We start from the raw sequence: 24,766 nt of genomic DNA, 5'->3' as shown, positions 1-24,766 counted from the left end.
ATCATTAGAAAGCTGCATAAAGCAAACCAATGTCTCGGACATAATAACTTAGGACGAAAACCTGGCGAAAACTGCTAGTTTTAAGCTTTGCCTCAGAGGAAAAATTCCACAAATTTAATCAGCCTTAGGAAGCACTTTTTACGTAAGGGTGGACTCAAATTATTAACTATTAGCATTATGAAACAAGCTGCTTACTTTTTGATCTGTTCCAGCTTGCTTTCCTCTGCCTTGATGTAGTCTTTCAGTGACACCACCAGATCTTTTTCTGTATTAATTAAGTCTGTCATATGACCTAGAAAATAAATGAGCTTCGTTAGACAACAAGAAAAAAAACCAAAAACTGAGAACTGAAAATTAGAGGCGTTCTTCCTCTCTTCTAATTTCTTCCCCTCTTCAACTCCTTCTTCCCCAAAGTCCTTCTGCATTTGCTTAAATAACCCTGAAGGAGCATTTGAGTAAGGCTTCTTCCCCCCCGCCTTTTTTTTTTTTTTTTTTTTTAGAAAATCTCATGTTGCCATGGAAGTTAATATAATATCACATATTTATTATTAGAACTAATTTAGGATTCATTTGGAAAAGGAAGTAGGTTGCAACAGAGTAATCTTTCATCCAAGCATATATAATGTAGAGCAAATAAAGACAAAGCTACAGAAATACACAAAGACTTCATGTTTGATACACAATACTAATCCAATGTTTTATTTTTAAGATTATTTGCATGACTTCAATAGGTCTCCTAACAGACCCTGTTATTAATTAATAATTGCTTCATTTCCTGCAAGGAGGCAGCTGAACTGGTTCATCATGAAGTGATACAGACCACATCTTCAGCTGCATCACAAGCCATCAGAATTCAAGAGAGAGTACACTGACATACTGGTATCATTACGTACCCTCAACAGCCAATTCACTTGCTTCTACATATGTGCAACTGTCCACACCAAAATTTTGTTTAAAATCCAATACCTGTAAGAATACATAATGAATACAAAGCCTAGCCTGGGTCATTAGACTAACTGGACTGACTTAACTCAAAGCACATTTCTCCCAAAAGGCAAAAGTCAATAAAGTAGTTATGAACTAGTAAGTGGATTTAGTTCTGTACCAATTAAAGCCTTGCATGCCATTAACAAATCATTGCGGAATCAGTTTTGAGAGCCGTCAAGAAATTCTTTGGGCTATGCAGCATATACACCAAAGAGTGTCTCACCAATGGAAGTGAAGAAGTCCGTATGGGCGTAAGAAAAAGGCAGCAGAAGTCCAAGGGCTACGGTATACCAAATCTTGTTGAATGCCATAGTTCAATAGCTGTCACCTCACCACGTACCTACAAAAGAAATATAAAGTAGGTAAAACACCCCTATTCACCAGAGAATTGAATCTACCTTCAAAAGAGACAGCTTATTCTCTTGGGACTGCCGCTAGTTCTTGAGGTAGCAGAATCTTTATAAGCTTGAGCAGCTCTCACATAGGACTGATGCCCCGCTGCAGACTTTCTTATACTTTTTGTCTTGTGTGGTATTAGAAGAATAGCTTGGAGACAGGGTCTTCACAAGCACTCTTCATCTTTTTGACATCTAAGACACACTGCAGATAGAGCTGCTTCAAAAAAAATCACAAAAAAACCCAAGACCAAACACTGACAAAAACCCGTAATACCAAGTTCATACTTAATACTACGTTCATCCACCCAGTGAAAAAAATTACTCCTTTGATCAGTCAAAAAGATGCCAGTGGAACAGGTCTAAATGCAAACCCTATACCAGCAGCCCACAGAGTAAGTTACTTGCATGCTGCTGCTCTTCAGCTGCCACCACCATGAAGCCAGCCTCCATACCCGATACAAAAGGTTTCTCTGTCGGCTGGTTCATAATTAGTGCCTGGATAAGTCCGTAGCAGGGTTACAGGCAGCGCTTTCTCCCACAAACAGCTGCCAAGCTCTCAGCCTTTCACGATCCTGAACCCTTTCAACAGGCTAGAGTTTCCTCACTACTGTGTACTTTAAAAGTAATTATGCTGTCTTGGAATCCACAAGATTTACTTTTTTCCAAACACAAAAGCTTAAACTCATGTATTGTACCTGCTCAGAAAAATTAAAACAACCGCATGTACTAGCAGAAACTGTTTTACAACTCTTCCAACGGCAAGAAAACTAATGAAGAGGAAAAAAAAAAAAAGGAAAAGAAGAAAACAAGAAACATCATAAAGCAAGTCCAGCTACAAAGTGCCTCAGCCTATTTAGGGAAGAAAGCAATATGCTTTTGATCGAGGTGGCAGTACAGGTAGTGAACAACATGAAACCGGGTGTGCCATTCACACAAGGTGCAGACAAAAATCAGGAAAGTGCAAAAGTCACACCCAAAGAAAAATCCCCCCACCCGGAAGTGGAGGTATTAACAGGAAACATTCCCTTGATGCCGGAGTGCAGGATTTCTTCTCATATTGCACCTGAAGGGTCAGGAAGCAGTTCCTTCCTTTCCACCTCTAGCACTACAGAAAGAGCAGCACTCGGGTTTAGATTTACTGGCTCTGTGCACTGCTTCTTGGACAGGGCAAGAAGTTTCACTGGCACCAACAGGAGGAACAACAGGAAATTCATACAAGCCTAGAAAAGCAGCACAGTCTCCAACTATTGTAAATCATCCGAAATCTGCATGACCAAAATTGAAGGGCTGAAGCATTCTGACACATTCACCGGCAGAAAGTAAGTTGTAAAGTAAAAACCTGGAGGGAAGCCTGGACTGCTGCTTTTTCCCCAGTTGAGTCAGGCGCCTCAGTCTCACCAATGCTCCAGAGCAGCCCTGCTGTCCACAGCAGAATTCCTCACCCTCCTCCTCGCTTGCTCATCCCCTCCACAAGCAGCCAGGCAACCAGCTAAATCAGACTATTTCAAACATAACTAATAAAAAAAATCCACCACCACCACCCCTCCTCATCACCCCAGTTCAGTTCTGACACAGTTCACTATATAGCCATGTAACATCCATGCCAGTACAAGGGGGAAATTTGGAGGCAGGAACTGGCAGCCAAAGACAGCAAAGGAAGGCAAAATTGTTGTTTCTGGTAGCAGCACAGGTTTAATCCATTTGCGAAACTCCAGCCCTGAACACAAGGAACAAGTATACAACCCTCCAGCCAGCCTGTAACGCTCACCTAGTTTTCAGCATAAACCAGGGATCATGGCAACATTTATACAACTGTACCTCCCTGTTCTCTGACCAATGTCAGTCCCATTAAACAAGAGCTCCAGTTGAGTAATTGCTGTAAATTAATGGGTCATACCTGGAAAGAAGTTTTCTTCCTGGCAAATTTCACTCTTTATTTAAAAGAAGCTGTATCCACACGCTCAAGGACACTGACGCGTACCTGCGCTTCTATTAAAACCACTGCTCAATTCATATTTTGCTCTGCAGAAAGCCAACTGGCTCCCGCTCATTCAGCACTCAAGCTAGTACATCTGTGAATCAATTACAAAGCACAAACAGTTCTATTACACAATAAATATTTGCTAACGTTATCAACACTCGGAACTCATTGAGCTATTTGTTTACTGCACTCGGTGAAACACAAGGAAGGCTTCAGAAAGTTTACTTTTTACTATTAATCAATATGAAACTTTTCTAAAACACAAACAAAACAAAAAGAACACCAAAAAGGTGATGAAAACGATGTCTCCTCTCCATCTACAGCTCTTGGCGATGGTCTTCCATCTTGCACGATAGTACGATGCCTTAAAGCCTGCTTGAGTAGCGTGCGCTGGAAACAGTTTTTCCCCTTCTCTACCGGCCTTTGCAGCCCGCTCCAATACTGAGCTGACCCCCAACGCAGTTGCAAGCCTATTCCCTCCTCGTACCTTCACAGGCATACAGCAGAATGAGCGAGTGGCAACGGTCACAAATTGCAACAAGGGAAAACCTAAGTAAGTACAAAGAAAAAGTTTCTCACGGTGACAGCAGTTGGGCACTAGAAGAGGTTGCCCAGGGAAACTGGATTTCCCATTCTTGGAAGAATTTCAAAACTAAACGGGACAAGCCCATGTCCAGCCTAACCTAACCTCCAAGCTCACCCAGCTTCAAACAGGAGGTTAGGCTAGATGACATCCAGGTCACTTCCAACTTCCTTTCTCCTTCCTTTCGCAGTCTCCAGATTTTCTGTCATTTGCAAGGACTCAGGCTCCCATAATAGCTTTCAGCCACCCAAGATTACTTCCTTCCCAGACAGAATTCAGAGAGTTGGAAACAGAGCCCAAGGCATCGGCCAGCCAAGCGTTCACTGCCCCAACAGCAGTTGCTAAGTAGCATGGCTTTCAAAACTACTGCAGAAGGATCAGCTACAGGTTCCCAAATCAAAGAAAATAAGGCTCAGCTAAGATAGACGCTGGAAATCTCTTAGACACACAAGCTGCCAAATAAGTGGGCTTAATTTCTTCCTGTCAGTGACATGAAGTAAAACAAGATGAATATCCTCTCTACGTTATTCCTGTCAGTCTGACTCTCCTCCTCAGCCGTGTCCCTCAAGCAAACACAAAGATGGCAGCTGAGCATCTCGGAGAGGAGGGAATCCACTACCCACATACAGAAGTGGGAGTCCAGCTGACAGCTTTAACACAGGAGCTTTCCGACTTTCCATAAGAAGTACATTTGCCAAGCTTTGAAACAGTAAAATATGACAGAGCAGGAAAAAAAAAACCACACACAAATGGGAAAAATAGCAAAGAACAAACATACATGAAGGTACAAGTAAAACAAAGCAGCAATTAGACAAATGATACAGCCAAGCGCAGCACAGGATTCCCCAAACAGTAGGCATACAGAACAAATGCCATTTCAAATGATGAAAGTTAGAGGCGCATTTTGGAGGACTTTTTTTAAGAGTTCAGCTCTGCCCTACAAGTAGAAACAACCTGCAAGAGTCATAGGAGAGTGGATGTGCATATGTAGCATCCATGCCTGCAGAAGGAAAAATGAAGTTAAGACAAACTACAGAGAGTGATATAACTTCACAACAATCAAGGTCACACTCATGGGCGACTGAAGACTGAAGCATTCAGCTGAAGATGCTTATTATACAAGTCTCCTCACTGCCAATCCCAAGCTCCCAGGTGCTTACCAGGATCCAGAAAACAAGATAGAAAATGGCAACTGAGAGTATACTTCAACATGGAATTATTCTGGAATAGTTCTAACTTAATTCCAAAACAGCTTCTTTATTTAGTCTGCTGCAAGGCCAGGAGTCAAAACTGTATCACCAAGATCCTCAACTTTTGATTCAAATACTGGCCCACTCTCAGAAGCCTTACTGTATCCCACTGTAAGTAAGAAAAAAAAAAACAAACCCCAAAAAATCAGTTAAACTGAGCTGAGTTGGGGGCAGAGGAAGAGGACAGCACCAGAAGCAATAGCTGCTCACTGCACTAAACCGCTCCTGTCTCAAGAACAACTCAAGTTATAGTCCCATGACACGATGTGACTACAAATACTACTCAAGACGGAAGAACTTTCCCAGAGTAAGTACTAAGTACCAAGAACATTTAGCTGTCATCACTGCTTAACAGTCTCACAGGACAGAAACATTAGGATCCAGTTCCCTAAGTTCCCTAGCACATTATATTTAAAGGCTGTTTTAAAATTAAGATCCAAGCAGGGAGAGAAGAAAGATTTTCTGGAATTGCTGCTAACAAAAGAACGTGGCACATTTTAGGCTTCTTTTTAATGACAAGTTGTAATATAAGTAATCTTTTATATATATATATGAAAAATAATCTAGTAAGAGATGAGAACCAATTTAATCAATTTTAGAGCCAAGTAGGTGACATGTTTTAAGTATCATTTATTGCCAACTCAAAGACAACATTTGTGAGTCTGACTATAGAACAGGAGTGTTCATACACAGATTTGTACCCAAGGAACCGAAGCAAGTTTTAGCTTGTTTTTTTCCAGACTAAGACTGAATGGACACAGCCCTCTCAGAGCCCACTTGTTTTAACTTTCTAAGCCAAGACAAAGAACACCAGCGATGGAGCGGAGCATTTATTAGACACAACAAGCAGGAGGCTATCCTTCTATTTATCCTTCTGCTCAAGGATTAGCAGAATATCTACAGAGATATACAGAATGCTTTCAGATATTAAGAGTGATTATAAAGCAAGCAGGACAATCCCAACGAGCAACAGCTGAAAAATAGTAACAGATAAGAGCTCTTTTATGCTGCAGCTGCAGCCCCGCAGGTGGTTCTGCAGTAGCAGAAAGCTTGCTTCTCTCACGGGGAACAGCAAGTCATCCTGAAGTTAATGCAAGAACCCTGTCTAGAAACACACAGCCCGAACGACAGCAAAGGTGCTGTTTCAGCACAGACTTTATTTACTGTGTCTCCTCAGTGAAACAGACACAATTTATCAAGTAAGGTTTTTTCCAACAAGGATATTCTTTTGGACCGCTTTCTTTTAAAAAAAGTTTCCTTATCTGTATCAACCTCAACACAGAGGCAGAGTTTTCCTCCCATAAATTTCTATTTATCCTCACTCCTTCCACAGTGTTAGATGTTATCCATCCTTCACGTTTTTCCCTCTGCACTAGCTATTTTCTTATCTACACACGCGCCTCAAAAGCATAGCTTTAAGTGCTAGATTTTAAAACCATTCATTATGCAACAATGTTTAAATCTCTCCAGCTCAGAGTGCTGCTCTCTCTTCCAGCTCGAGGCATAGCTCCTAATGCATACATTAACCCTGTCCTTCAACCAAAGTTTCTGCAGCAGCTCCTGTCTCCACACTACCTCCTCAGCTGTGCCAGTAGATGTGTAGTGCTGCACAGTGAGTTAGCAAAGGGAACTCATAATACCTATCAGCTATTTTCTGCTCGGAGGTGGGGCAGTGATTTCCCCTCCACACGCTCATTTCCGACTTGGTTTATCGGATGTAGCAACCCGCGTGAAGAGCGGAGATCAGGAACTGCTTAGGACAGCACTGCCACTGGACAGCAGTTCACAAAATGGTGCTGCTTCTTCAGCTCCTAAATTAACAAACAGCTAGAAGAGATGTGCCTACCTATGGCACAACCACTGCTTAAATGGCAGAATTAACACTCTCAGCATGGCACGATTTCGACATATTCCTGTTACTTTGAGTCCCAGGGGCGGGGGGGGGAATCAGTACTGGTTCTGCTTCTGTCAGCACATAATTAAGAAGCGGTGCAAAGTACTCTAGGTCAAAATAAATGCTTTGTAGTACAGTTCAAGACACTCAAATGTATCCAGCAATGATCCACAAGTAGCAATGCACCCACTGCAGAAGAGTAAGACAGAGAACATCTACCCCAAAAGCAGGCCTCCACTTCCCAACAAACTGGGAAGTCGTTACCTTTACTTTCCACCCCTGCCAGAGTACTGCTTGCATGCTTAGCTGAATAGTCTTTGACATCGTAAGAAGCTGCATTCAACATTTATCTACTTGTTGTAACCGACAGCTTCTTTCATTTACTAAAACCTCGAGCACTTGAATCTTTATGTATCCAAAGTAGGAGAACATGTAAGCGCTCAAGCACCTCTGCAGCTCCTCTTACTGAATTCAGCAGAAAAAAAAATGAGTGAAACTGAACGCTGGGCAATCCTTTTGATACCTTCTCTCTCTAACCCTGAAGTATCCTGCCTCTAAGAACATGCCGCTTCTCGAACGAGAAGATGTACTCTAAGCACATCTGACATTTTTATTTTCTCTTCATTCAACAGCATCCTCAAGACTCTTATGTTGGAGTTTTTCCCTTCTAGTCAGGTTAGGTCCTATCAAGATACCTGCTCAAAGGTATAGCTTACCGCAAAGGTAGATGCAAGAGAGGTTTTACGTAACGCAAGTGGCTGAATCCAACCCAAGGTAGTAGGAGGAGAGGGAAATCAAGATAAGCCTTATTCCTCGCAATGTAATCGCTACACGCAGCGCCCGCGGTTACAAACACAGCGTGCGACAACCGGCGCAGCCCCTTAGCTTATCCTAAGTAACCTCCTGTCGTGGTTTAGCCCCAGCCCCAGCTCAGCACCACGCAGCCGCTTGCTCACTGCCCCTGCCCTGATGGGATGGGGGAGAGAATCGGAGGAGTGAGAGTGAGAAACACTCCTGGGGTGAGAGAAGAACAGTTTAATAATTGAAATAAAGTAAAAGAGTAATGCTAACAGTAACAGTATAATAATGATGATAATAATAATAATGATATACGAAGCAAGTGATGCCCAATGCAATTGCTCACCACCCGCCGACCGATGCCCAGCCAGTTCCCGAGCAGCGATCGCTGCTCCCCGGCCAACCCCCCCAGTTTCCATACTGCCCGTGACGCTGTATGGTATGGAATGGCCCTTGGGGCAGTTGGGATCAACTCTTCCGGCTGTGCCCCCTCCCAGCTTCTTGTGCCCCTGGCAAAGCATGGGAAGCTGAAAAGTCCTTGCCTGGCATAAGCAGCGCTGAGCAACAACTAAACCATCAGCGTGTTATCAGCATTCTTCTCCTACTAAATCCAAACCACAGCACTGTGCCTGCTACTAGGAAGAAAATTAACTCTGTCCCAGCCGAAACCAGGACACCTCCCATCCATCCAAGCACGAAATCGCTTCAGCGCCCGAGCGCTCTTCCAGAGGCAGCTGCCTCAAACCCGCCGGCCAGCAGCTGCAGGCAGCTCCCTTTTTATCCAGCCCCCCGGCTGGAGGGCCGCCGAGCAGCAGCCCGGGGGGTGCCACGAAGCTGGGGCGGGACCGGCGGGCGGGAGCCCACCTGCGCCGCGCAGCCCCGGGGCCGGGAGGGCGCCGAGGTGTAGCGCGGGGGGGGGGGGGCTCCGAGCTGCTCGCCGCCACGTTTAAACGCCGGGCGCAGCGAACGGGCCGCGCGGCGGCGGCACCCTTGAGTCCAGCAGCCCGGGGAAGCCGGGCGGGCCGCCGCGGCCCTGCCCTCCCGCCCCCCTCCGGAGGCTGCCGCTTCCCCTTACGCAACGGCCGGGGCACCGGCGCCTGGCCGGCGGCGGAGCGCTGCCACGTATCGCCCTCCCCACACGCAACCCCCGCGGCGGCGGCCGCATCCCGACGCTCAGCCCCCGGCGCTCCCCTCGGAGCACAGCCCCGTCCCCGCGACCGGCCGCCGTCAAGGGTGAGAAGCGGGGAAAGGGGGGGGGCGGCCGGGCCTCACCTGAGGGAAGGGGGCGGCGGTTGGCGGGAAGGGCGGCGACCGGTAACGGGCAGCCGCGAGCCGCCCCGTGGCGTAACCGAGGGCGCGCGGCCGGCCGCGCGGAGGTGTTTATAGGCGCCCAGGCCACGCCCACCGCCGTCCCCGTCCCGTCCCCGCGCGAGGCGGGCGCCTACGTGAGCTCGGTCACAGCGGCGCCCGCCCCACCGCGCATGCGCCGCCCCCGCCGCTGCTCCTCCACGTGGGCGCCGCGGGCTTCGGGCTGTGTCGTGTGTCCCCCCCCCCCCCCGGGGAGCGCAATGGCGGCAAGGACAGACACCCCCCCCCCCCCCCCCCAAACGCGTGGGGTTTTCCCGTTTTAATCACAGTAGGGGGAAGGAAATTAGGGGAGAAGGGGAACCGCCCCCAGGACAATAAAAACTGGCAAGTACTGAGCCAAATATTCATAGAATCACAGAAACGTTTAGGTTGGAAAAGCCCTTTAAGATCATCCAGTCCAACCATTAACCTACACCACCAAGCCCACACTAAACCAGTTAAGGGTAGACCAGACTGAACCATGTCCCCAAGTGCCACCTCTGCCCGTTTTTTTGAACGCTTCCAGGGATGGGGACTCCACCACCTCTCTGGGCAGCCTGTTCCAATGCTTGACCACCCTTTCCGTGAAGAAATTTTTCCTAATTTCCAACCTAAACCTCCCCCGACGCAGCTTGAGCCCATTTCCTCTCGTCCCACTTGAGCCCAAAGTGGCATTTCTGGAGTCAAAAGTTCCCAGCAAAGGGCCTAAAATGCCAGCAGCCGCGGGGGTCGCTGCCTGCGGCCCTGCCCGGCCCCTCTGCCAGGGTAGCTGAGCCCTGCGGGACCGTGCCCAGGTGCTCGCCGCTCCGGCGGCGTCCCTCTGCTCCCCTGAGAGGGCAGGTTTGGCTTGGAGGGCAGGGCCACGCGCCCCCGTCGCCACCTCGCCCCCGTCGCCACCCCCAGGCAGGAGGGGATGGCTGCCACAGCTCCCGGCTGATGCTTGCGAATAGACATTCCGCTCGGAATCTGCTTTTTGACCACAACGGCGTGTGGTGGGTGATTCAAGCTGGATGCACAATTTGGTATCATCTGCCCGGACTCTGGTTTCTGGAGCGGCGGGCTAGCCAGCTCTCCTCTACTCGCACAGCTGACACTCATGCTGAGTCCCAACTCATTTATCTCCAACTGGTGCTCTAATTTCTATCGACACTTTTGATTCTAAAGCAGCCTTCCACCTCCCGCTCCGCAGCTGGTGTCATCCGCCAAATTTCACCGCAGACTTTCTGTTCCATCATCCAAGTCCTCGCTGGTAGCCAATACTTTTCGCTAGTCTCCTGCAAAGCCCAGGTGAAGATATTTCCAAATTGACGGTACCTTCATCAAGTGCCCTTTCTGAAGCAGCCTCCCCTCCCTCCAGGGCTTTCATTTGGAACTTTGCTGATCACAAAGGCACCTTGCGGGGCAGCATCAAAAGCTGTATCACAAAGCACATCACCCCTTACCCCTCTCTGGCACGCGAGAGCTCTCGGCTATCACAGAAAGACATTAAGCTGCTTGGACGTGCCTTGCCACGACAGATCTATGCTGACTGTTCTTGGTTTTCTCGGAGTTCATAAATAAACTCATTACTTGTTCGTTGTAGTTCCAGCAATTAAGTTAGAATCAGGGACATTCATAAGCAATTTTTCCTTCCTTTTTAGATGTGGGCTTCAAATAAAGAATCGTCCCCTTACTAGCCTAGCCAGCCTGGGATCTTCCTACTTCTAAGATAGATGTTTTTGGCTGCCCGTAGCTGGAAAGCTTTCACAACAACAATTACAGAGTGCTGGCAAAGACACAAGAGGGGTCAAAATCCCCTTCTAACACACATTCTTTAGCGGGGTTGCTTTCAACTGGCTTAACACCACCTCATTCATAAGAGGTAACTGGAGGCTGCAGCATGATCCGTAGGATTCTTCCCTAAACTGTTACCCCAGCTTCAACTCCCTCAGCAATAACTTTTGAGGACCAAATGTCACAACAGCGGGTGTTATGCCCCGTTTTGGGGAAGACTGTGAGATATCCCGCATCTCATACGAGAAACAAACAACAACATTAAGTGAATTTAGTCATCTGTGTCCACATCTGGACAAGAAATGTGTCCACACGGCCAACTACATCGCCAGTACTGCGAGTGCTGCTGCGCCAGAGCAGGAAGACAGCCAGTGTTTAGTGAAACTATCCATCAAAAAATAAGCCTTCCTCTCCTTTCATTTTGGTCATCTTCCAACAGAAATACAACTCCTACAACTAGCAGGAAACACTGGAATGATATCCAAGCTTCTAGCTGAGGCATCTAGTTAAAGCCCTATTATCCAAAGAGTCCATAATATCTAGCCGGAGATTTAACAGCAGCTTCTAGAGATTTGGCAAAACCTCACACACCGTAGAGGCATTCACTTTCTTTCTAGTGAGATTCACTGCTTTCTCATCATCTTTTGCGCTATTCAGATATTTTTAGAAAGCAAAGCAGACGGTGGAGAACGACAACAAGAAGTTTATTAGCATATTTAGTAGGGGCTCGCTTGTATTGGTCAGCATGGGGCCGAAGGCAAAGAAATTTCTGCTAAAAGGAGCCCAGGATTTTGGCATCTACAAGCAGTCAAATCAAGAGCTGTTTTCAATAGTCATGGCATCATCTTGCTGCATGAATCTGTTTCTGCCCGTTAGGTAGAGAGTACTTACTCATTTTCTCCTGCCTTCCTCACCTCCGGCATAGTCACGGACATTCCAGTTGCATTAAAAATTGTTTGTAGATTGCTCTTTGCTGGACTTGTGCATTATCACCTGCTGTCAGATGCTGATGGGGTTGGGCAGCTTCAAGCAGGCCTTAGCAGAGCAATTTGTGAAGTCGCCACCTTGTTAAGAAGCACCTACTACCTCTAACAACAAGTGCAACAGGAACACTTCTCGAGAGAGAACTGCAGCACAACAAATTTCAGATTTTCTTTAGGATTTGGAGAGCCTTCTGTGTTTTCTAGCAGAAACACTGACTCCTTTGTAGCAAGCACAAGCCTAACAACATGCTTCCTCTTCTGAGCAATCCTGTAGAAGCACTCCCTAGGCCCTACGCTGAAGGATACTAAAAGAAAGGTCCATCTAAAACAAGAATGAAGCACAAGAGGCCTCGTAAGAACGCAACTGTAGTGGCTCACACCAAAGCCTTCTTTTAGCCCATGCCGCCTAGAACACTGTCATAGCCTCCAAACACTTTTAGCTTAGGCATGTTCTCAGCCTGATGTGGTCCATCTATTTGGACAAGCTGGGGAGGTGGGCCCATGTGGATCTCATGAGGTCCAACAAGGCCAAGGGCAGGGTCCTGCACCTGGGACAGGGCAACCCCCGCTATCAGCACAGGCTGGGGGACGAAGGGATGGAGAGCAGCCCTGCGGAGAAGGGCTTGGGGGTGCTGGGGGATGAAAAGCTGGACACGAGCCGGCAATGTGCGCTGGCAGCCCAGAAAGCCAACCCCACCCTGGGCTGCATCCCCAGCAGCGTGGGCAGCGGGGCGAGGGAGGGGATTCTGCCCCTCTGCCCCGCTCTGGGCAGACCCCCCCTGCAGCCCTGCGCCCAGCTCTGGGCCCTCAGCACAAGGACACGGAGCTGCTGGAGCGGGGCCAGGGGAGGCCACAGAAATGCCCCGAGGGCTGGAGCACCTCTGCTGCGGGGCCAGGCTGAGAGAGTTGGGGTTGTTCAGCCCAGAGAAAAGAAGGCTGCGGGGAGACCTTATTGTAGCCTCTCAGTACTTAAAGGGGGCCTGTAGGAAGGATGGGAGCAATCTTTTTAGCAAGGCCTGTTGTGACAGGACAAGGAGTAATGGATTTAAACTAAAGAAGAATAGATTTAGACTGGACATAAGAAAGAAATTTTTCCAGGTCATTCCAGGCCAGGTTGGACGGGGCTCTGAGCACCCTGCTCTGGTTAAAGCTGTCCCTGTCACTGCAGGGGGTTGGGCTGGATGGGCTTTAAAGGTCCCTTCCAACCCAAAGCATTCTGTGATTCTATGATCTATTTAGTAACCCTCAACAGGGTTCTCTGTTAAGTATTTCTCCTCTCTTGAGCTAGAACTGTTTTTCATCCACTTCATCCTTTACCTAGCAGTTGCGCCATCCCTTAGCCAGGGCATGCAAAACCACCTCTGTTTGTTCACTGGGAACGTGGCTCCAGCTAGTTAGATTTGATTAACCAGGTCCCTGCATGGGAAGAGGCACAAAACAGTTGGTACCTACCCCTTACGCAGGCTGAAGTATCAGAGCCTAGCTAGTTCCTTGCAGCAGCCGTATTCCAAGTCTTTGATCATGGTTGTTATCCTCTTTGAACCTTTTCCAGTTCTTCAGTATCCTTTTAGAGAGAACGGGCTGTAACCTGCATGTGGTGTTTAAGACAGAAGTGAGTCATCTTTATATCATACTGGGCTAGCTCACAGTACTGCTTAGCTTTTTAAAGTGTATTAACAGCTTAGGTTTACCCTCTGTAAAGAGATGAAGCCTCAACTAGTTTCACACATGTTCATCAAATGGTGCTTGTGTGCCAAGGCTAGTCTGCTCCCAAAATAAAGTGATTACCTGCAGTCAAGAAGCTGGACCCTGCATCATCAGTTATTTTGTGCAGCGCAGCAAATCAGTGCCAGAGTTTGAGGATCTTCCCTAGCCAACAGCAGCAGGGAGGGGAAGGGCCAAAACACACACATGCTACCCCAGTAAGCTGAAATGAGCAAATCCTACTAAAACGTTATTCAGATGTTAACATCCTCTGCACCTGTGCAAGTGTTAGGAGCACAGGATGTAATCAGCAGTATCAAATTAAACAGTTTCTGTCTTTCAAGGTCCCCACCCCGAGTATCAGAAACTGTAGGAGTCCCTCATATACATAATATACACTACAAGTCTAACTTTAGAGCAAGGCCAGATTTGGTTAGTTTGCATCTAAAATTTAATGATAGAGGGAAAGACTACTCATTAACTTTCTGTTTAAAGAAGCGGTTTGTCTTTCCTTGGTCTCTTCCTAAAACAGATTTTTTTTTTTTTTTACCAAGAGGTTTCTTGTGGCTTGACCATAAGTTTTCAATGCGAGTTTGCTAGTTTTATGTATTTAAAGCAATTAGCAGTTGTTTTGCAAGGGCCAGCTGTTAGCAATTCTAACACTTGTTTCTGCTTCTTGGGGGCAGCTGGAAAGACACAAAACAGAACAGCAAGAAAAAGCAAGATTACTAGTATAACCATCATTAGCCTAGAATTACATTTTCCAGCCACTCCTTTGGCTTGAAAAATCTTTTACCAACTGCTAATACCATTATGAATATTTTACAAACCCAGATTTTAAAAAAAGAAAAAATCTTAGCAACACAGGACCAAAGGTTTGCTTATTTTGCAGTCTTGTCCATGTAAGACATCACAAGTATTTGTTCTCACTGCTTGTGTCCTCCCTGCTGGCTCCTTTTGCTCTTCTTGCATCAGGAGAGTCTCAGGGATTCACTTCCTCTGGTGGCCTGCCAAAGCTCAAATTAGTATGCTACAGGAAGCTGTCAGAGATGCATTTGTATCGCCAGGCCTTCGCTTCACTCACAGGATTGCGTCTCGCATGGAGTACGGCGTCTGCAGGGGACAAGTAACAGTTTATAGATACAATTCCCACAACTCAGAGCCCAGCTCAAAAATCCTTACAAAGAAGCAACTCAGTGCTGAAGTGACAACTGATATTTGTGCTCCTTAAATTAAATAATTACATGAATAAATGACAAGAAGGCCTCTGTTATTTTCAAAATCATCTCCCCCACTTATGTGCTGCAGAAATATTGAACTGGGCAACATGCAATCACAAGCAGGTGCGTGGACCCTTGGAGAAGGCACAAGCAGTCTCTCATGGACTGCACGGCTTCCCACCGATCAGATCAGTCGCAGAAGTGACTCTAATCTTATTTTCTCTGCATATCTTTGCACAGCAGAGAGGCCAGGTATACATGAGTGAGCTAATCTGTGATTTTTTCAGCTGTGTACAGCAACCAGAGGCTACAGCACTGCACTGCCTTCAAAGGAGTCTTTACGCTGCAGCACAGTGCTCTGGCTTTTAGTCCTTCACGTAGATGGGGGTTGCACCTAACCAAACGACCTATTGCTTTGGGCTGAAGAAGGTTGAGAGGCTGGCTGTCCCAAGATTTGAGGTCCAAAGTATCTCCCCCAATGGCTTCCCTCCCCCAGCTCTTCTTGCAAGATCCATTTCTGGGGGCAGTTAGGGTCAATAAATCTGTTAGTTTGTTTTAACAGCAGGGTGGATACTTCCCTTAGAGATTATATTTCAATCCTTTATCTTATTAAGGGAAGATGTGTTTTGTCCATTAATCCAATTAGCCTGGTGGATTAATAAGATTGGGCTTGCTCTGTTTTAGGAAGCGCACAAATAGCAGTCAAGCATAACTGAACCTAAATTTGTAAGTAACGCTGGTAACAAGAGTGCTATTTCCTTGCATACTCTATTTATTATTTTTACAAGCTACGCTCTCAAATTACGTGATGTGAATTCTCGATTAGACTGTCTCAATTCATGACCAAAAAGCAAAAGCCTGCCCTGAAAATATTTACTTTCATATGTTTATAAAATTCTCTTTGTGCTAAGTATAGGCAGGTAGGTTCCAGCCCAGAATAATGTTTTCAGTACTTGGGAGGAATCTGTTTGTTCAGTTATAAAGGCATGAAAAATATTTGTCGTTATTCTGACATCTGTCTTGGCAAAGCGCGCTTTCTAATCAGAGCTATTCATTTGCAAATTCAGCTGCGGGTTTGGGTGCTTGAACGCCAAACAGCTCCGTCCTTTAGATATATACAGCTCTTGGCATATTTTCCTGCTTGAGGACATACAGTCCTTAACTGTAAACAACGCTCTTATGTTACTGATACAAAAAACAGAGAAGCTTGGGGGGGTCGGGGGGAAGAAAAAAAGAAAAAAAGAGAAAGAAACTAACAGGAACAAACTCCTCTGCTAAGAACAGCTCAAATTACTGCAGTAGCATTGTTCTCATAATAACTTCTGCTTGGCAAAATACAGCATGCGGATTGCTGGTAGAATGAAGCAGGTGTTGGGGGGGGGGGGGGGGGGGGGAATAAAAAGAGTTTACTCTCAGGCTTCAGGCAGCCTCACTAACTCCAGGAGTTAAACAAAATCCGGAGCAGACAGTCAGCCATCTAGCTTTGCTAAGGGCTTGCGAGCAGCCAGTGCAGAACTACATTTCCCAGCGCTCCCAGTGGGGCAAGAGCGACTCAGACCCAGTAAGACAGCTGCTCCGCTCTTTGCTTCTGGGGTCAACGTGGGACTCTGGTAGCTGATCCCCGCTGCTGGAGACAGCACTCCTTCCGCACAGAGCACAGTAAGTGGGGGAAAATGTGTGGGGAGTGCAGGCCAAGATCCACCTCCTGCCAGCTGTACGGCGTAGGTGAGATTTACAGGCAAGACAGGGCAGTTTGGGCTGGCCTCTCCCGAGATCAAGTTTTCACTGCCTCTGAGTTTTCAGCGATCCTAACCAAAATCTGGCATTGTGGTTCCTAGGAAGGAAGGGGTTAACGCCTGCATACACTGCATTTCATCGTTCCAGGTACAAACTATTCCTCTTGTCCTCAGCCGGTCACATCCCGGTGCTCATTCCAGAGCAAAGTGCAGAGCTGTTTGTTAAACTCCTCCTCGATTCGGTGCTGGCTGCTGCGCTGGAGATTTTCACACACCGGGCTATACGAGACGTGGAGGCGGAGAAGTGACGGGCACGTAATCGTCGCACCACAAAATTGTTTCAGACACGGTCTCTGCGGCAGTCGCCATCCTCGCATGTGTCCGCCCGAGCCTGTTGGCAGCGCGCCGAGTTCCCACTGCTGCGGCTGAAGCGCCGAGCAGGGACGCCGATGCTCTCCCCAGCGGCTTCCGCAGCAGGCTTGGCTCCCTCGTCTCCCCAGGGATCATCCCGGTGAAGACCACCCTCAGCTGAGACAGTGGGAAAGAGGGATCCGGGGCAGAGATGTCAGAAGGCGCAAGGCAAAGCCTCCACGCACGGATAGGAGCCTCTGCTCAGGCACCACGCGGGCTTGGGAGCCGTCGCTGACCTTTACCGAAAGGAAGGACTCACAGGCTCTTCTTTGGCACTGCCTACGTGTCTGTAAATTGAAGCAAACATAACCTCCTCCTTAAAGGGCTTCGAGTTCCATGGTCGAAAAGTGAAATATTCAAAATAATCGTTAAAGATTATGAATCATACTTCATTTTTGTTTGAGATGAATGCTAGAGATGGTAGCGTTTCTGGCTCTTTTCTGACATCCCGAAGCTGAGTTCAAACTGCAGTCTGCGACTGCCTGAGCTGAAAATGTGGCAGGATCCTTTGGCACAGAAAAACATTCGTAGCTGGAGATGATCCGATTCAGCTGCAACTGCTGTCTCTCATCTAACTCGGGGAATTCTCTTCCGCAGCTGATATTTTGTCTTTTTCATTCTCCTCTGGCATCAGTGCCTTTCCCACAGATCTGCTGTGTGCTGCAATAGGATGTTCAGCTGGATCGAGGCCATCACAACCGTGTAGGCAACAAAAAAGAGAGCAGCCACCTTCACTGCTCTCTTCCCCAGGGATACAGGGGTTTAGGACAGGAACATTGAGCCTAGTCCTAGAGCAATTTCTGTAAGACCTTCTGTGCACGCTCACAGATGGAAACAAACTGAGGTATCTTTAAATAGCCTTAAAAATTGCCCGAAACTGGGTTTGCTGTGTGACTAGAGAAAAAGACCAAAGCGATAATTTTAGAAAGCAGATGCCAGCATTCTGCAGACTCTGCGAGAGGGAGATTTCTGGTAGCAGTGGGTTATTGCACCTTTTAAATCAAATCAAACTTAACTTTGTAGGGCCGCTGCATGATATTCTATGCTTCTCTTTTTAGGCAGAGACAGCTACCTGTAGGCGTTGGTTATGGCTGTGATTTATCAAGCAGTGTATAGAAGAGCTTCCTCTCTCTTCTGCAGGTTACACTCTACCTATGTTAGAAAAATGAGGTAAGTTCTCGTCTGATTCTTGTGTACAGTGAGACAACCAGAGTTTGGCGCTCATGTCCACTGTCACAAGCAGCCCTACCTAAATCTAACCCAGGGGTTAATCTTTTAACAGTTCAGCAATAGTATAGTAATGCTGTGTGAGCTCTGTAAATGATAACAGTCAAAATCTCTCCACTCCCCACTGATAAGAACTGGTTCTCTCAGGCTGAAGCTCTGTTAATGAATGCCTATGCTTGCCATCCTAGCTAAAGATCTCTTAAAATACAAGGCAGACTTGAAGTGACGCTGCTCACCTCGTTTTAAATACTACTTCAAACAGTCTGAAAGCAGCACATCAGAGAATCACAGGATCATAGAATCGTTTAGGTTGGAAAAGACCTTTCAGATCATCCAGTCCAACCATTAACCTAACACTACCAAGTCCACCACTAAACCAATTAAGGGGAGAGTAATAATTTCATGTTTCCTGGCTTGGTGGCTGGATTATTTATAATGAAAGTAAAAACTAGGAATCATTAAGGTTGGAAAGGACCTCTAAGATCATCATTCCAACCATCAACCTAAAACCCCCATGCCCACTAAACCATGTCCCAAAGTGCCACATCTGCCCGTTTTTTGAACACTTCCAGGGATGGGGACTCCACCACCTCTCTGGGCAGCCTGTTCCAATGCTTGACCACCCTTTCCGTGAAGAAATTTTTTCCTAATATCCAATCTAAGCCTCCCCTGGCGCAGCTTGAGCCCACTTCCTCTCGTCCTATCACTAACTACTTGGGAGAAGAGCATCCTGACACCCTTTTTCCAATGACTGCTTTCCCTAACTCAAGCCCCGGCCAGCTGGGCCCTAAGACTTCAGCTTGGTCTTTGCCCCTCATGTCAGCGTGACAGGTAGAACGTACCCTGCAGTGATGCACGTAGCCTGATGGGAAGTGTATTCAACATCTGAAGTGCTCAGTAGCCTTGCCAAACAGGACCTGGAGCCATCCAGATTCAGGGGATAAAAGGGAAGGTCAAGGTTTCCTGCACATAAGTGATCATGTCTATAAAGCGGACCCCTTGCATTAAGAGAATGGGTTTACTGATCTTCTCGGATGTCCAAGACTTGAGGCTACTTGTGTAGTAGTAAGAACTGCAGTATTTTCTGCCACATGGCAGGTTCGCTAGAGGCTACAGCCCACCAAAGAGTAGACTCATCTGTCAAAAACTCCAGAAGCATGTGGAACACATAAAATCTGTACTGTCTGTTCAGCCCCCCTGCTCTGTGCAAAAGAAATGCATCCAAATAAGCTAACAACAAGTTACCTCAACATGGTCTTGAATTCATCTTCCCAATTCTTTTCTCACTGCAGATACTTAAATGAGCTAAAGGAAGATGACAGCCTTTGTAGACAAGCACAGACCTCAGGAACCTTCTACCTCTTTCACAACCTCTCCCCCTTCCTGCAGGAAGTTGGGAAGAAATATTTGGTACCACAGCTCAGTGCAGCAGGTAAGCAGGTATCTGGAAAGAAATGCCTCCTAGATCATGCAGCTGAAGTGATACAGAGTCGTTTGTAATAAGCAACCCCTTAGATGGGGGTTGAAAACCTATCAAGCTGTGCAGAAACATCCCGCTATCTGCAGCATGCTATTTGTTAACAACCAAAGACTATTTAGAGTTAAAACCCTGGCATGCAGACACAAGCTCATGCTCTTCACGTGCACGCAGTATCAGCATATAGCTGATCTGTTCCGAGATGATCAGTTTTAAACATTTGGGACCATGCCTTTTGAAGAGAAAGGGTTGGCAGGAAAACAAGCAAGGTCTAACTGACAAAGGTTATTTGGCATGAACGCAGGAGAAGTCTTCTTTGAGAGAAAGGTATTGGCTGGTGTAGGACAGAAACAGAACGGACAGCTGCTCCCCCAGCGTTACAACATTTACATCTTTAGCTTGACGTGGTCAAAACTTCCAACAGCTAGAAGGAAAGCCAGACTTTTGGTCTCCATCTGGGTGGGACCAGTTGTCTGGTCCCCTCTCTCACATGAGCACCCTGCCTTGAGCCAAGATTGCGTGTGCCTTGAAGATCCAGAGAGCGCACCACAGTTGTATGAATTTGCTTTCATCACAGCTTTTTCTTCCTCTTTCCCCTGCTGTTTAGAGATGAAAAGGATCCTGGAGAAATTCAAAGAGACTGAACAGTGGATAGAGAAGTCGGTGCTGATCGGTTGTTCAGACGAGCACGTACCACAGTTTGCCCTGGATTTAGGTTGGGATGAACTCCTCTTCGGTCTGTGTTAGCATCGCGTTTCATGCACTGAGATGAAGACGCTGCCGAGGCAGCATCCCTAGTCCTTGCTGGGTGAACATTTACCGCCAAAGAGGACTCGGTTGAGTCTCTATAGGAGCTGTTGTCAGCATGGTGGGTCAGAGCCACCAAACTGCACCTCTGTTCCTGTGCACGTGTCAGTAAAGGTGGGCTGTTGGCAGGTCCCTTAACATTTGGGAATATTACACCACTGACATGATGTCACTTCCACGGGAACTTCCAGAAATTGTATACCGGAACAATGAAGGGCGTAAGGTTGGGATAGTAGCTGCAATTTATGAGATCAACAATTTTTTGTTGTTGTTGTTTTTTTTAAACAGGAGCCTTGGAGAAATCAGTCATTGAGTCTGAACTCAAGGGATCGTTTACTGACTTACGAAAGGCTCTCTTTGTAGTGGATGGGAAAGATTCTCCTTTTCTGGCTTCGGTATTGTACAGGAATTTTTACTTTAAGAAGTTGCGATTTCTAACATCTACCCTTCTCCTTGTCTCCCATATCGTATGATTTAATACGTATTGTGGAAGTCCCTACTGTACACTTTCAGTGATCTAGGTACAAACACACTACACATTACAGCAGTTTTCCCAAATTTGCGATCCCAAAAGCAAGCTGCAATGGAAAGAGAAACAGACAAGTGGCTTAAAAATGACCACAGTAATTAGCCATTTAGCATCAACCTGCTGTATGTTCCAGTGTGAAACATACTGATCTCAGCAGCAGTCACAGCAATCCCTGTTTGTCCTCAGCTTAACAACTATCAGGCACTAGTCTTCTGTCATCTTCCAGGCAAACTGAATTTCATGAACGAACTTACAGACCTTCTCTCAGAGCTGCTCCTTTAAAACTACTCACTTATAAGCTGTTACTCTGCAGATGCCGTATGTTCGGAAGTCCTAAGAAAAGACCCGTGTGTGCAAATCAGCTGTCCTGACCCATAAGTAGAAAAAGCTCATGTTTCTTTTCCTGCTCTAGAATGTTTGTGGTGCTTGGGCTATTTTTCAAGAAGGTATTCAGGGCTGGAGACTCCTTAGAATAGTTCATTTCCCATTACTACTCCCATTATATCCCAATAAAGAACAACTCTTCCCCATCTCCCCTGAACACACTCTAATTTGGATGCTAAAGCAAGGAGTACAAAACATCGATTGCAAAATCTGCCATTTTTCAAAGCAGTGCCCGTACTTAATTTACCTTTCTGAGACTTCCAAACATAATCAGAGTTTATCCACATGACTGCACGCTGGGGAGAAGACAGCAAACTATCGGAGACTGCTCTGAATCATCTCTTTGCCCCAGGTATAAATACGATTTGCGTTTCTCTCTTGGTGTTTGCAGGCCCAGTCCCTTCTCCGGTGGCACGATTCCCACCAGTACTGTAGCAAAACAGGGCAGCCCACTCAGAAAAATGTAGCTGGCAGCAAGCGTGTCTGCCATGCCAGCGGCATAACTTACTATCCACAGGTGAGCACCTGAACAGCAAAGGTAAGCAACACAGAGTCTCTGCGGCGACAAGCCAATGCTGCTGGGGCGCATGGAGGGGAACCTGTGAAAGGCAGCAGGAGTGCTTTGCGTGTCACTGGCTGCTTTTGCTTTAGTGTCCATCCAGTGACCGCCCAAACAGCTAAGAAAAGCAACAATTTGCACTTACTTGTTTGGTCTGAACTCCTTGCTTTGCTTTTTGATCCATTTGCTAGATGTCTCCAGTGGTCATCACCCTGGTGTCTGATGGGAGCCGGTGCCTCCTCGCACGACAGCCCTCATATCCCCGGGGGATGTACACCGCTCTGTCAGGCTTCTGTGACGTCGGTAAGGCGGTCTCTGATCCAGCGTGGTGGCCTCGGACATGCAGGGCGTGGGGGCAGAGCGATGGGACATCAAGCAAACGCACGCCTGTTTGCAGAGGAGGATGGAAACATAGGTGATATCAGGGAAAACCATACTGGATCTGAATAGATCGGTGTTGCCGTTCAGACAGAATTCACAATAGCTGTATGTATCTGAAAAGAATGGGAATTATGGGCATATATCAGTTGCTCTAGTCCCTGATGGTAAATACAAGAGTAAGACTCCCCAGGTTAGAACCCCGGATACTTTTTTAGTCCATTTTGTGTCTAGTGCAGCCTGGCTCAGAAGAAAAACTACAGACCTCTTGTTACAGGAGGGAAAATGGCTTAAAAAGGGAAACAATGAAGAGAGGCAGCATTGTTCTGTCCACCAGCTGTATAGAGACAAAGCCAAAAATGTCTCTGATGCCTCTGTTTAAGGGAGGTAAGCATTGTTGATGAATTTAACTGAGCGTCCTGCTGACAAGCGTTGCCAGGTCAGCACAGTCGGCGCTCCTGTGTGTGCGTGAGCGGTCAGGGCTAGAACACCTCAGAAATGAGCCTGCCTACATTTTCTTTGCCACGGTTTGCTGCCCTGAGGCCAGGCTGTCCTCACTTAACTTTGGTTGCTTCTAGGTGAAAACGTGGAGGAGACAGTCCGGCGAGAGGTGGCAGAAGAGGTGGGCCTGGAGGTGGAGTCACTCTGGTACTCAGCTTCTCAGCACTGGCCCTTTCCCAGCAGCTGCTTAATGATAGCTTGTCACGCGTTGGTGAGGGCGCAGCAGGCTGAGGTGAGCGGATGCAGGTTCCCCAAGGCATTTGCCTGCCCCCCTTACATAGCAAAATCTCTTTCAGTCCACAGACTTTTGTTTGGAGAGCATCAGATCCTCTCTAAATGCAGTTTCCCATCATCTTTCTCTACAAGCGAGGAACAAACTTCAAGATAATCATATCTTCCATTGCAACGTGCCAGATTTTGCACAGGTCACTGTATATATAACAAGCCCAGAGCCCAACACCCCAATATTTTCTCCTCTGAACTTTGCAGAGGAGGTGCTCTCTAGTATTACTATCTATTTGCCATAGAACATGCAGATTCTGCCATGTTAATTACTGTGCTCAGCCACTGGTACTTTGCGGGCCAGTGCCATCATGGAATAGGGCTACCTGATTTGTGGCTTCCCTGAGGAAACCAAGACAACAAAGCACTGGTGGACAGTAAGGTCCTTCCCCGTACTGGCATCAGCACTTTACTCGGGCATGGATGAAGCACTCTGGGCCTTCTAGCGTGGGATCTCTGTGGGTGCAAGAACAAGCCAGGTACCGCTGCCTACATTTAAATCCAATTTAAGGAACTGGTACTCTCTCAATTATTTCCAGATCAGTATGAACAGCCTGGAACTAGAGGAAGCCCACTGGTTTGGCCTGGAGGAAATCATGGAGGGTCTCAAGAGAGAGCCCAGATCTTCAAAGCAAGACGATGGTAGTTTTCTACCCTGGTTCCCTCCCAAACAGGCCATCGCTCACCAGCTGATCTGTGAGTGGGTTAAGCAGCAAACTTCCCAGCTGGCTTAGGCATGACTTCATCAAGTCTGCAATTCTACCAGAACTACGAAGGCTTGATACAAAAGCTTCCAACGTTACTGAAGGCAAAATCTGTGTTACAGCAAGGAGAGCACCAGACCGATGGCAGTCTTACACTCAGATGCACAGACCTACAAAGCCGTTTCTAAACGGATCATCCTCCGACAATTCCATGTACAGTGGATCACCTTTGAGATCCCATGACTTGCAGTGCTGTACAATAAAATTCTCAGTTCCAAAGCATCAAACTTACTGTGACCAGCTGCTGCTGTTGCCCAGCAAGCAACAGAACAGTGAGCCCCTGGCACCTATGTCCCATTTTCCTCCATTTTATCCATCTTGGATGGATAGAAAATGTACAATTTTTCCAGAAAACAATAAAGCGACAGTGGCACCTTTCAGCGTTCACTTATATGGAACTGGAAGAGCTATCAAAAAAACAGGAAAAAAAGCCACCGCCTGTATGCTTTCCCCTTCTGTTTCCCTTCCCATTCAATCTTCCAGTTTCATATAAAACATCCTATTTTTTTTGCAAATGTTAAGCGGGCTCCTACTTTGTTAAGATATCTGAGCAACGAAAAATATCTCTAGAGGCACCATTTTCCCACCAGTAAGACAGTGTTACTTCCATTGCAAGGAAGAGAGAACAGAGCTATCTGGTGGTAGAGAGTGGAAGAGCAAAACCTACATATAAACATGGTAGAACCCAGATAATACAAAGGTGAGAGGAACTGCTGCAAGAAAGGACTGCACTTCTGACAGAGAAAAATCCTGAAAGGCACAATGCCTCTTACCCTGTGCCAAAAGTCTGTGG

At 46.8% G+C, this 24,766-nt stretch overlaps 2 protein-coding genes across 3 annotated transcripts in view; one reads left to right on the top strand and one right to left on the bottom strand.

Annotated features, from left to right (window-relative positions):
- The window catches only part of P4HA1 (prolyl 4-hydroxylase subunit alpha 1), a 35,599-nt gene extending 26,382 nt beyond the window's left edge, over window positions 1-9,217 (bottom strand). For both annotated transcript variants that reach the window (XM_075717283.1, XM_075717284.1), the window contains exons 1-3: window positions 9,164-9,217; window positions 1,211-1,327; window positions 196-292 (exon numbers count right to left, since the gene is read on the bottom strand). In XM_075717283.1, coding sequence (XP_075573398.1) covers window positions 196-292; window positions 1,211-1,298 — 185 coding nt within the window. In that variant the 5' untranslated portion in view covers window positions 1,299-1,327; window positions 9,164-9,217. The remainder of the gene's footprint in view (window positions 1-195; window positions 293-1,210; window positions 1,328-9,163) is intronic.
- An 8,780-nt stretch (window positions 9,218-17,997) lies between these two features.
- Window positions 17,998-23,943, top strand: NUDT13 (nudix hydrolase 13). The gene is given in 9 exon segments (XM_009485071.2): window positions 17,998-18,010; window positions 18,124-18,235; window positions 19,585-19,724; window positions 20,377-20,484; window positions 20,865-20,971; window positions 21,881-22,006; window positions 22,240-22,351; window positions 23,005-23,159; window positions 23,749-23,943. Coding segments are annotated over 9 exon segments (1,068 nt in total).
- Window positions 23,944-24,766: the final 823 nt, after the last annotated feature.

Source organism: Pelecanus crispus, chromosome 10, assembly GCF_030463565.1.
Source record: "Pelecanus crispus isolate bPelCri1 chromosome 10, bPelCri1.pri, whole genome shotgun sequence".
Classification (NCBI taxonomy): Eukaryota; Metazoa; Chordata; class Aves; order Pelecaniformes; family Pelecanidae; genus Pelecanus; species Pelecanus crispus.
Note: the sequence above shows the minus strand (reverse complement) of the source record. Positions and strands in the feature narration are given on the sequence as shown.